Genomic DNA, 13759 nt, shown 5'->3' on the forward strand with positions numbered 1-13759 from the left:
ATCAGTGTCTCTTTTGCTGTCTCGTGTTTTTTTTGAGAGTGAGAGTCTAGTGTTCCTTGCCAGAGTCCACAGTGTCAACCATTTACACCCATTCCCCTCATTCCCAGCTCAGCATCTTCTGCTCCATTGCCTCCTCATCACAATTTCTGGCAGTCCTCTGGCCACTAAAGGCTTCTCCATCCCTACACCAGGCCAATTTTACTAAGCCTTACAAAGGCCAAGGGCAGCCAGTGATGCTCTCTAAGGCTCATCCCTGAGTGATAGAATCTTTTTTGTTGTTGTTTTTAATCCTCTCCTTTTTTAAATTTTATATTTTTTAATTTAAGGTAATTACATAATTGTGTTGGTTTCTGCCAACTGTCAATGTGAGTCAGCCATACGTATACCTCCCTCCTGAATCTTCCTCCCTATACCACCCTTCTAGGTTGTTACAGAGTCCTGGTTTGAGTTGCCTGAGTCATACAGAAAATTCCCACTGGCTATCTATTTTACATATGGTAATGTAAGTTTCCATGTTACTCTCCATACATCCCACCCTCTCCTCGCCCCCTCCCCCGCCCCCACTGCCTGCTGCACTGTGTCCATAAGTCTGTTCACTATGTCTGTGTCTCTACTCCTGCCCTGCAAATAATTTTATCAGTACCATTTTTCTAGATTCCATATATATGCATTAGTATACGATACTTGTTTTTCTCTTTCTGACTTCACTCTCTATAATAGGCTCTATGTTCATCCACTTCATTAGAATTGACTCAAATGTGTTCCTTTTTATGGCTCAATAATATTCCATATAAATAACCTCACATATGCAGATGACACCATCCTTATGGCAGAAAGTGAACAAGAACCAGAGAGCCTCTTAATGAAAGTGAAAAAGGAGAGTGAAAAAGTTGGCTTAAAACTCAACATTCAGAAAACTAAGATCATGGCATCCAGTCCCATCACTTCATGGCAAATAGATAGGGAAACAATGGAAACAGTGAAAGACTCTATTTTGGGGGGCTTCAAAATCACTGCAGATGGTGACTGCTGTCATGAAATTAAAAGACACTTGCTCCTTGGAAGAAAAGCTATGACCAACCTAAACAGCATATTAAAAAGCAGAGACATTACTTTACCAACAAAGGTCCGTCTAGTCAAACCTATGGTTTTTCCAGTAGTCATATATGGATGTGAGAGTTGGACTGTGAAGAAAGCTGGGTGCTGAAGAATTGATGATTTTGAACTGTGGTGTTGGAGAAGACTCTTGAGAGTCCCTTGGACTGCAAGGATATCCAACCAGTCCCTTCTAAAGGAGATCAGTCCTGGCTGTTCTTTGGAAGGAATGATGCTAACGCTGAAACTCCAATATTTTGGCCACCTGATGTGAAGAACCAACTCATTGGGAAAAAACCCTGATGCTGGAAAAGATTGAAGGCAGGAGGAGGAGGGGACAACAGAGGATGAGATGGTTGGATGGCATCACTGAAGCGATAGACATGAGTTTGAGTAGGCTCCAGGAGTTGGTGATGGACAGGGAAGCTTGGCGTGCTGCAGTCTTTGGGGTCACAAAGAGTCGCACATGACTGAGCAACTGAACTGAACTGATTCTATTCTTTCTGATGTGATGGTAAATGGAATTGCTTCTTGAACTTCTCTTTCTGATCTTTCATTGCTGGTGTATAGAAACGCAACAGATTTCTGTGTATTGATTTTGTAACCTGCAACTTTACCAAATTCATTAATGAGTTCCAGTAGTTTTCTGGTAGCGTCTTTAGGATCTTCTATGTATACTCTCATGTCATCTGCAAGCAGTGTTGGTTTAATTTCTTCTTTTCCGGTTTGGATTCCCTTTACTTATTTTTCTTCACTGGTTGCTGTTAGCTGTGATCTTAAATGTCATCCTGAACAGAACACCATTTGGCACACGGTAGGTGTTCACCATATGCTTATTGTCAGAATAGTGTTAACTTTCAGACACATGGCCCTTAAAGAACAACTGACAAAATCTTAGACCAGAGAAATTTCCCTTTTTTTTTTTTTTTTTTTTTACATTTTAAATAGGACTCTGTTTCCTGTCACACTTACAAGGCTATTCATTCTGGGTATAGGATGATATTTCATGCTTTGATCTTATTTTGCATTGTGCTTATGAATGTCATATTTAAGTCGTGTCACACATTACCATTTACTGCTTTTACAACAATTTCTCCACACATTCATGTAGTTTCCAAACAAAAATATGAAAAGATGGTGTGCTATTCATAACTATCCCCAGCTCCAAGTTGAGTGATGTGTATATTTACATAAGTTTATTACAAAATTTACTGATAGGATATATAGCATGCAATTTATAAAACTAAAATATATAATTTTCTTTATTGTAAATTTTGTATAGCCAGCTGATCCTCATGAAATGCTTGCATTGAATTTTCCCAAATCTTGAATCAAGAACCAAATGTTTGGTGACATTTGACAGACAAATACAGGCACACCTTGGAGATATTGTGGGCTCGGTTTCAGACCACCACGATAAAGCAAATATTGCAATAAAGCAAGTCATGAATGTTTTGGTTCTTAAGTGTGCAGTAGCATTATATCTAAAAAACAATAATACATACCTTAATTAAAAAATATTTTGTTGCTTAAAAATGCTAACCACCATCTGAGCCTTCAGTGAGTTGTAATCTTTTTGGAATAGTAGCATGAAAGATCACTGACCACAGATCACTATAACAAATAATAGTAATGACAATACATTGTGAGAACTACCAAAATGTGACACAGAAACACAAAGTGAGCAAATGTGGTTGGAAAAAAGTTTATGCTGGTAGACTCACTCCAACCTTCAGTTTTTAAAAAGCACAGTATCTGCAAAGTGCAAAAAAGTAAAGGGCAATAAAATGAGGGATGCCTGTATAGCTTTGATTGCTGGTTGACATTTTCACATACATTAATAAAGTGAAAGTGAAGCAAAGAGACATGTTGGAACTTCACTTATTTGTCAGTGACTTGAGCAACATCTTTGCTGAATTGGATAATAGTTTTTGAATACTGGAAAAATATTTCAATTTTTTGTGCTTTTGACAATATTTAATGGCTGCAAATATACATTTTTAAACTTAATGTACATTATTAACATTTTCTTGATCACTTTTTTAAGTATAAACAGTTGACAAAGCAAATAAATTGACTGTAGTATTTGCCAATTTCTGTAGTGTAATTCTTTCACCATAGTTAATTTCAAACTACCAGTGTGACATCACTGATCATGAAATGGGGAAGAGATGAACATACCATCACATAGTATTTCCTCCATTCAGGTGTAATAGACAGGGATTCTGGTTTCCAGTATGACATATAAAGAGCTTAGAAGTTATCACTCCTGTTCTCACAACAAAAAAGTTGAACAAACTGAAAATCAGTAACCCTTCTTAGATCCATCAGAGAATCAAGGTGACAGGGCAAACCTCTACCACAAAAAAAAAGAAGAATCAGAACAGGCAGAACACAGAATCGTGGCTTACTAGGAGCAAAATCATGGAATCAGTAATTGATGTAAATATTTTAAGGACAATTGATTAACTACTGGAGACTGAACATGAACTTGATTGAAAGATTTCCAGAAACAAAGTTCCTTGGTGCCCAGCCTAAGTAGGTATCCACATTTTCATGAGTTTTACCTTTCAGAGCCCCACAGGTCTTACTATGAAGATAGGAGAAAAATCCTTTCATCCTTCCAATGGGGAGAGTGAAAAGTAGCCATTTTGAAATATACTAGAGCATTCAGTTCTCCTTAAAAAAGCCCTTCCCTCAAGGAAACTATTCAACAGAGCCTGACCAATGTGGGAGAAGGAGAATAAGCCAACTCCAGTTTCCTGTAGCTGTATTGTTTCATGTAAGAGGGAAAACAGACAAAAAGCATCTATGAAGGTCAGAGTACGGGGACACAATCTCACTAAAAGAATGAGACCTACAGGACACTTCCCCTCCCCACCCTTTACCAACACATCAGTTGAGTTCCTGTAACATTAACAGGTGATTCAGTCTAAAAGAACTATAAACTCAGACCCTATTAAGAAGGAATTTCTAGGGAAACCCAAAGACATCAGAGGAAACAAGGACATCAGAGGAAATTTGACACCTACAGCTTTAACAAACAGGAAACATAGCCTAACTCCCAGCCAGACAAACATAGTACCTCAGTTCCCTTTACCAAATATATCATGTCTCACTTTCTATAAAAAGTTTACAAGGCATGCTAAAATGCAAAAAATACAGTCGGTATTTCCCTGGCAGTCCTGTGGTTAGGCTCCATGCTTCCACTGCAGAGGGGCCCAGGCTCAACACTTAGTCAAAGAACTAGGATTCCACATGCCCTGGGGCATGGCCATATACACAAATACATATTGGACAACTGGACAAATATATATTTGGCCATGCCCAGGGCATTCGAGATACATAAATATATGTACACATAAAGCAAGCATTAGAATCAGACTCATAAATGGCAGAAACTGGAAATGTAACATTAATATCCTAAGAACTCTAATGGAAAAAATGGACACCATGAAAGAATCAGTGAGTGATATAAGCAGAGAGATGAAAACTCTTAAGAAAGAATCAAAAGGCTAGAATTCAAAAGCACGATAGCAGAAATAAGAAATGCCTTGATGGGCTAATCACTACTCTGGACATGACCAAGGAAAGAATCAGGGAGTTTGAAGATATGTCAGTAGAAACTTCCCAAACTGAAAAGCAAAGAGGAAAAGTAATGAAAACAACAGAACAGAATATCTAAATACAGTAGATGTAAATAACTTCATGAACATAGATCATAGTAAAATGTAATAAAATAATTAGGAAAAGATGAATTTTTAGGATTCACTACTGGCATGCTGCAATCCATGGAGTTGCAAAGAGTCAGACATGACTGGGCAACTGAACAACCACCACCCTTATTTTTAATAAGTATATTTTATTCAATTGTAAGTCTAGATAACCTGTAGATTATCTGTAATAACAACAACAATAATAATAATAGGTTAACAACCAGCTCACAAAATTCCTGGAAACTTAGCAAGTAGTTCTCAAAAGTCAATATGAACTGGCGCAGCACATTACTCTTGAAATAACTTAAAGACTTATTGAAAGTACCATATTCAGATTTATTAATGCACTATATACATATATAAGGTCCTATTATATGCTTATATGCTGAGGAAGTTTGCATACATGATTTAATTCTGTTAACTATGAGTAGATATCATAGCCCTTTTTAATCAGTTCAAAGACACCTAGAATGTGGCAAAAATTTGAGCCCACATCAGTGGCTTCCCTGGTGGATCAGACAGTAAAGAATCTGCCTGCAATACAAGAGACCCGGGTTTGATCCCTGGGTCAGGAAGATCCCCTGGAGAAGGGAATGGCAAACCACTCTACTCTTCTTGCCTGGAGAATTCCATGGACAGAGGAGCCTTGCAGGCTATACAGTTCACGGGATCACAAAGAGTTGGACACAACTGAGCGACTAACACTTTTCACTTCACTTTTTTCAGTGCTCTTTCTACTCACTGCTTTCTGAAGCTTACAGTATAAAGAAGACTAGGACAAGAAAAAGGGTAACAAGCACTTGGTTCATCAATTTTTGTGAAGTTACTTTGTCCACTGCCATTCCATCCCTACTGTGAACCCATAAATCCTGTGCCTCCTCAGACAATGGGAGTTTCAGTCATAGTAGTTCTTCAGGACATTCAGTTCAGTTCGGTTCAGTCACTCAGTCGTGTCCAGCTCTTTGGAACCCCAAAGACTGCAGCACGCCGAGCTTCCCTGTCCATCACCAACTCCTGGAGCCTACTCAAACTCATGTCTATCGCTTCAGTGATGCCATCCAACCATCTCATCCTCTGTTGTCCCCTCCTCCTCCTGCCTTCAATCTTTCCCAGCATCAAGGTCTTTTCCAATGAGTTGGTTCTTCGCATCAGGTGGCCCAAGTATTGGAGTTTCAGCTTCAGCATCAGTCCTTCCAATGAATATTCAGGACTGATTTCCTTTAGGATGGACTGGTTGGATCTCCTTGCAGTCCAAGGGACTCTCAAGAGTCTTCTCCAACACCACAGTTCAAAAGCATCAATTTTTTGGTGCTCAGCTTTTTTATAGTCCAACTCTCACATCCACACATGACTATTGGAAAATCCATAGTTTTGACTAGATGGATCTTTGCTGGCAAAGTACTGTCTCTGCCTTTTAATATGCTGTCTAGGTTGGTCATAGCTTTGCCCCCCCAAAATAAAGTCTCTCACTGTTTCCATTGTTTCCCCATCTGTTTGCCATGAAGTGACAGGACCGGATGCCATGATCTTAGATTTCTGAATGTTGAGTTTTAAGCCAACATTTTCACTCTCCTCTTTCACTTTCATCAAGAGACTCTTTAGTTCTTCTGCCATAAGGGTGGTGTCATCTGCATATCTGAGGTTATTGACATTTCTCCTGGCAATCTTGATTCCAGCTTGTGCTTCATCCAGCCCGGCATTTCTCATTATGTACTCTGCATGTAAGTTAAACAAGTAGGGTGACAATATACAGCCTTGACATACTCCTTTCTCAGTTTGGAACCAGTCCATTGTTCCACATGTGGTTCTAGCGGTTGCTTCTTGACCGGCAAACAGATTTCTTAGGAGGCAGGTCAGGTGGTCTGGTATTCCCATCTCTTGAAGAATTTTCCAGTTTGTTGTGATCCACACAGTCAAAGGCTTTGGCATAGTCAATAAAGCAAAAGTAGATGTTTTTCTGAAACTCTCTTGCTTTTTTGATGATCCAGCAGATGTTGGCAATTTGATCTCTGGTTCCTCTGCCTTTTCTAAATCCAACTGGAACATCTGGAAGTTCACAATTCACATACTGTTGAAGCCTGGCTTGGAGAATTTTGAGCATTACTTTGCTAGCATGAGAGATGAGTACAGTTGTGCGGTAGTTTGAGCATTCTTTGGCATTGCCTTTCTTTGGGATTGGGATGAAAACTGACCTTTTCCAGTCCTGTGGCCACTGCTGAGTTTTCCAGATTTGCTTGCATATTGAGTGCAGCACTTTCACAGCATCATCTTTTAGGATTTGAAATAGCTCAACTGGAATTCCATCACCTACACTAGCTTTGTTCATAGTGATGCTTCCTAAGGCCCACTTCACTTCACATTCCAGGATATCTGGCTCTAGGTGAGTGATCACACCATCGTGATTATCTGGGTTGTGAAGAGCTTTTTTGTACAGTTCTTCTGTGTATTCTTGCCACCTCTTCTTAATATCTTCTGCTTCTGTTAGGTCCATACCATTTCTGTCCTTTATTGTGCCCATCTTTGCATGAAATGTTCCCTTGGTATCTCTAATTTTCTTGAAGAGATCTGTAGTCTTTCCCATTCTGTGGTTTTCCTCTGTTTCTTTACATTGATCACTGAGGAAGGCTTTCTTATCTCTCCTTGCTATTCTTTGGAACTCTGCATTCCCATGGGTATATCTTTCCTTTTCTCCTTTGCCTCTGGTTTCTTTTCTTTTCTCAGCTATTTGTAAGGCCTCCTCAGACAACTACTGTGCCTTTTTGCATTTCTTTTTCTTAGGGATGGTCTTGATCACTGCCTCTTGTACAATGTCATGAACCTCCATCCATAGTTTTTCAGGCACTCTATCAGATTTAATCCCTTGAATCTATTTGTTACTGCCACTGTACAATCATAAGGGATTTGATTTAGGTCATACCTGAATGGTTTAGTGATTTTCCCTACTTTCTTCAATTTAAGTCTGAATTTGGCAGTAAGGAGTTCATGATCTGAGCCACAGTCAGCTCCCGGTCTTGTTTTTGCTGACTGTACAGAGCTTCTCCATCTTTGGCTGCAAAGAATATAATCAGTCTGATTTTGGTATTGACCATCTGGTGATTTCCATGTGTAGAGTCTTCTCTTGTGTTGTTGGAAGAGGGTGTTTGCTATGACCAGTGCGTTCTCTTGGCAAAACTCGGTTAGCCTTTGACCTGCTGCAGGGGCAGGGGCTCTGGGCGCAGTAGACCTGGGTATGGCATAAGCCCTCTTGGAGGAGGTTGCCTTTAACCCCACCATAGAGCCACCAGAATTTCCACAGGACTGTGGAAACAGATTCTTGGAGGGCACAAGCAGAACCTTGTGCACACCAGGACCCAGGAGGAAGGAGCAGTGACCCCACAAGAGACTGACCCAGATTTGCCCATGAGTGTCCAGGAGTCTCTGGCAGAGGGGTGGGTCAGTGGTGGCCTCCTGCAGGGTTGGGGGCACTGAGTGCAGCAGTGCCTGCATGGGACCTTTGGAAGGAGGTCACCATTATCTTCATTACCTCCACTATAGTTTGGCTTCAGGTCAAACAACAGGGAGGGAACATAGCCCTGCCCATCAACTGAAAATTGGATTAAAGATTTACTGAGCATAGCCCTGCCCATCAGAACAAGACCCAGTTTCCCCCAAGCTTCCATAAGCCTCTTAATCCTCCATCAGAGGGCAGACAGAATGAAAACCACAGTCACAGAAAACTAACCAATCTGATCACATGGACCACAGCCTTGTCTAACTCAATGAAATTATGAGCCATGACATGTAGGGCATCCAAGACGGATGGGTCATGGTGGAGGTCAACGTGGGTCACTGTAGAAGGGAATGGCAAACCACTTCAGTATTCCTGCCTTGCAAATCAATAAACAGTATGAAAAGGCAAAAAGATAGGACACTGAAAAATGAACTCCCCAGGTCAATAGGTGCCCAACATCAGTGGAGAAATAACTCCAGAAAGAAGAGATGGAGCCAAAGCAAAAACAACACCCAGTTGTGGTGTGACTGGTGATGGAAGTAAATGCCGATGCTGTAAAGAGCAGTATTACATAGGAACCTGGAATCTTAGATCCATGAATCAAGGCAAATTGGAAGTGGTCAAACAGGAGATGACAAGAGTGAACGTTGACATTTTAGGAATCAGCGAACTAAAATGGACTGGAATGGGTGAATTTAACTCAGATGACCATTTATCTACTATGGTGAGCAAGAATCCCTTAGAAGAAATGGAGTAGCCATCATAGTCAACAAAAGAGTCTGAAATGCAGTACTTGGATGCAATCTCAAGAGCAACAGAATAATCTCTGTTTCCAAGGCAAACCATTCAATATCACAGTAATCCAAGCCTATGCCCCAACCAGTAATGCTGAAGAAGCCGAAGTTGAATGGTTCTATAAAGACCTACAAGACCTTCTAGAACTAACACCCAAAAAAAAAGATGTCCTTTTCATCACATTACCATGGTTACCATACAGACTCCACTGCTCCAGCCTGAACATTCTAGAAGAAGGCAGGGAGGACCTGAGATGGCCTTCTTCAACTTACATCTGTTAGGATATCAAAATTCCTTTCGGAGCAAGAAGAGGGACAAAACTGAAGAAACAAGTAAGGGAAACATAGAATAGAGGGTTAGAAGGGCCACTTCTTAGTCATTTCTTTTCCTACCTTGGGTTAGAGTTTTATCCCCTGAGATTAACCACTACACTAGTTAAAATTATGGAGTAGAGACAGTATCCATTCCCTCTCCTGTCATTTAATATCCTTGTTAAGACACCCAGTTTGTTCAACTGAATGAATTCATTTGCTCATTTAATCAATATTTATTAAGCACCAACTATGTGTCAGACTTTATGTTGGTGACTAGGGTTACAAAGATAGATAGGATTAGACCTCTCTCTGCCATAAAGTGGCCGACTATCCAATGAAGATAAGTATGCAAACAAAAAAATTTGCAATATGGTGTATGATTCAGTTAAATATGGAATGTTGTAGAACCACTAAAGAGGAAGTACCTAATGCTATTAGATTGAAATGAGAATACAAGGATCCTTTAGAGAAGAACTCCCACAGGAAATGCTTCTAGAACTCAATATTAAAGGATGATTGGAATTAACCAAGGAGACAAGAAGGGAATAAAGCACAGACAAAGGAACAGAGAATTGAGAGTCTTATTAAATGAGCTCCAAGTCCTTGAGTACAGATCAGTGGTAGACAGGAGCTAAGAAGCAGGTGTTGAAAACTAGGCAGGGGCCAGATAATTGAGGATTATGTTATCCATGCTAACCTTTTAACTTTATAGGAACTATTGAAGGAATTTTAGTAGGCAGTGAGTAAATAATCAGACCCATATTATATCTGCAATACCTAGCAGTGCCTCATATCTAATAGAGGTCTAATAAATGTATTTGTAGGGTGAATGAATAAGTGATACTGAATGACTAATTCTAAAGGGAGGATTTACAGGAGATGTGACAAGATTAAGATAGTAAAAGATGAATTGCTTGAAAATAAAAGAGAAAGGGTATTCCAGGCAGAATGAAGAACACATGTGAAGGAAATTAAGCGTGGGCAGGAACTGTTGCAAAAGTGGTATTGGGGTAAAGGGAGGAGATAACTGGGGAAGGATAAAGCACAAAGTTAAGGCTGAGAAGGACTGAGCTTGTGTAGGACTCCTTGGGCACTCTCTGTTCTCTAATCCTATCAAAGAAGCTCTGTTTCACGTATTTAGCATTCAGGTAAGATTTGTACAAAGGGTCCCACTAATAGACCCTGCTGCTGCTGCTGCTGCTGCTGCTAAGTCGCTTCAGTCATGTCCGACTCTGTGCGACCCCATAGACGGCAGCCCACCAGGCTCCCCCGTCCCTGGGATTCTCCAGGCAAGAACACTGGAGTGGGTTGCAATTTCCTTCTCCAATGCATGAAAGTGAAAAGTGAAAGTGAAGTCACTCAGTCGTCTCCTACCCTCAGTGACCCCATAGACTGCAGCCTTCCAGGCTCCTCTGTCCATAATATTTTCCAGGCAAGAGTACTGGAGTGGGGTGCCATTGCCTTCTCCGAATAGACCCCAGGAATCCCTTAATAGCTCTACACTCTACTTGCCTCTACCCAGCTGGGTCACAGCATTGTGCCCTGGTGAGGATAGTTTTGTCTCCAAATTAGTTCATCACCCTCTCTCAGTTCATCACCCTCTCTCATAGAAAAACACTTGGCCTAACTCACTAATTTCCCATGTTCCATTTTGGTTTATATATTGCCCTCCTGTAATGATAGTTGAGAATTTAGCTTCCCCTCTCCCATCCTAGTTCTTCTAGTATTGTTATGTCACAATTTTAGGTTTATGGTAAGAAAAATTCTAAGAATGACCCTCAATGAATCTTGGCCTTATATCATCCCCTCCCCTTTGAATGTGGGTGGAACCTCTGAATATGATGGAAAACACTCTGGTGATTGTTACTTTACATAGAAAAAAAGGAGATTATGTGAGTGGGCCTAATCTAATCACACAAGCCCTTTAAAATCTGAGTGGTTTTTTTCCAGTTAACAGAAAAAGAGGAATTTGGAGATTGGAAGCATGTAGGGCTCTGAAGATGGAGGGGGGCTGCATGCCAAGGAATGTGGGTGGCAGTTAGGAGCTGAAAGTGTCCCAGCTGACAGTCAGCAATGTCCTATAACAACAAAAACCTGAATTCTGTCAATAACCTGAATGAACCTGAAAATAGACTCTTCCTAGAGACTCCAGATAAGACCCCAGCCCAGCCAAGACTTAGATTTCAGCCTTGTGAGACTAAGTAGAGACTGCCAGACTTCTGACTTATAGAAGTGTCAGATAGTGAGTGAATGATGTTGTTGTTTTCAGTATTTACTTATTTTGGCTGTGTCTGGTCTCAGTTGCGGCAGATGGGCTCTCCCATCTTAGTTGCAGCATGTGGGATCTTTCGTTGGTGCTCATGGGAATCCTCTTCTAGTTGCAGCATATGGGATCCAGTTCCCTGACCAGGGATTGAACCCTGGCCAGCTGCATTGGGAGAGCAGGGTTTTAGCCACTTGGACCACCAGGGTATTGTTTTAAGCCACTAAACTTGTGGTCATTTGAGATGTAGCAGTAGAAACCCTAATACAAGCTTATATCTATAGTCCTGTAGTCTTAAAATATGTAAAAATTGTTTACTTCTAAGGCAATTAATTTGACTATAATAACTTTTTTGTTCAATTTTTTGTTTATTCCTAGAGTTAAGAACTGCCACCATTGTTTTTCCCCCCATTTGCTTGGTTCTCTGCTATTACTTCAACAACTCTATCCAATGCCCAGTGATATTTTTTCCAGTCATTCAAAACACAACAAGTAATCTACCAATTCCTTTTTTCCCAAACTTCTCTCTCCTACTCCTACATTCTGCCTTCTATTCCTGGCACATAGATCTTTCCTAAAACTTGCTTTTGCCTCTCTCCAAGATTTTATTCCCTATTTCCTGGATTCTTTCTTTCTTGGTTTTACTCTCTCCTTTTCCTGGAATATATCCTTGACTAGCTTTCTATGAATGTACCGGAGATATATTTTTGAGTGAAGAATGGTTTTAGACTACCATCACACTTGATTGTCAGCTTTTCCAGATATGGAATTCTAGGTTGAAAATCATTTTCTGAAAACTTCGAAGGTATACTTTATTGTCCTCTAACTTCCAGCTGTATTATTTTGTGTAGGATGTATTTGTCTCCAGAAGCTTTTTGTTTTCTTTCTTGTTCCCTAAGTGTTCAAAATTTCATAATGTTGGAACTTGCTGTATAGGTCTTTTTTCATTCACTGTGATAGACTTTCCATGAGCTTTTTCAACCTGGACATTTGTACCCTTCATTTCTGACAAATTTTCCTGTATTACTTGTTTATTAATTTATTCTCTATTTTCTCTCTTCTCTCTTTTTGGAACTTCCATTTATCAGCTGTAAAACCTGAGGTGATCCTCTAACTTTATTCATATTTCTCTATATTTCCTTTGGGTTTTAAAAAATTTACTCTTTGGGAGCCTCCTCAATTTTATCTTCCAACCTTCTGGGTTAATTTTCTTTTGCTGTGTAAGAAATTACCCTAAAACATAGAGGCTTAAACCAACAAAACACATATCACCTTATAGTCTCTGTGAATCAGGAATCCAGAAGGAGTTTAGGTAGGTGGTTCTAGCTCAGGGTTTCTCGTGTGTTTTCAGACAGGGTGTCAACAGGGGCTCCAGTCATCTCATGGCTGGAGGCCTCAGTCCTTATCAACAACTGGGCATCTCTGGCTCTTGACACGACACCTCAGTTTCTCACCACATGAGCCTCCACATAAGCTGCTTGAGTGTTCTAACCTGGCAGCTAACTTTCCTCAGAGCTGGTGATCAGAGTGCAGTGCCTCCAAGATTCAGTTCCTCCAAAGACATCTTTCTCTTTTTTCCCCATTTTTATCGAGATATAATTGACATACAACATTGTGTAAGTATGGGCTTCCCTGGTAGCGCAGCAGTAAAGACTCCACCTGCCAAGCAGGAGACATGAGTTCAATCCCTGGTCAGGAACATCCCCTGGAGAAAGAAATGGCAACCCACTCCAGTAGTCTTGCCTGGGAAATCCCATGGACAGAGGAGTCTGGTGGGCTACAGTCCATGGGGTCGCAAAGAGTTGGACACAACTTAGCTACTAAACAACAACAAGCAAATTGTGTAAGTTTAAGGTGTACAATATGTTGATTTGATACATTTTAAATATATTGCAAAATGTTAACCACTGTAGCATTAGCTGTAATACCTCCATGACATCACATAATTGCCATTTCTTTCTTGTGGTAATAACATTTAGGATCTACTCTCTCAGTACCTTTCAATTATATATAATACCATTTAATTACCTATAATCACCATGCTGTACGTTAGATCCCCGTAACTTATTCATCTTATAAATGGAAG

General features: G+C 40.3%; 1 protein-coding gene across 1 annotated transcript in view; it reads left to right on the plus strand.

Moving 5' to 3' along the window:
* Positions 1-9349: 9349 nt before the first annotated feature.
* The window catches only part of SPMIP11 (sperm microtubule inner protein 11), a 28947-nt gene continuing 24537 nt past the window's right edge, over positions 9350-13759 (plus strand). The window contains exon 1 of the mRNA XM_005896370.2: positions 9350-9428. Coding sequence (XP_005896432.1) covers positions 9350-9428 — 79 coding nt within the window. The remainder of the gene's footprint in view (positions 9429-13759) is intronic.

Source organism: Bos mutus, chromosome 5 (assembly GCF_027580195.1).
Source record: "Bos mutus isolate GX-2022 chromosome 5, NWIPB_WYAK_1.1, whole genome shotgun sequence".
Lineage (NCBI taxonomy): Eukaryota > Metazoa > Chordata > Mammalia > Artiodactyla > Bovidae > Bos > Bos mutus.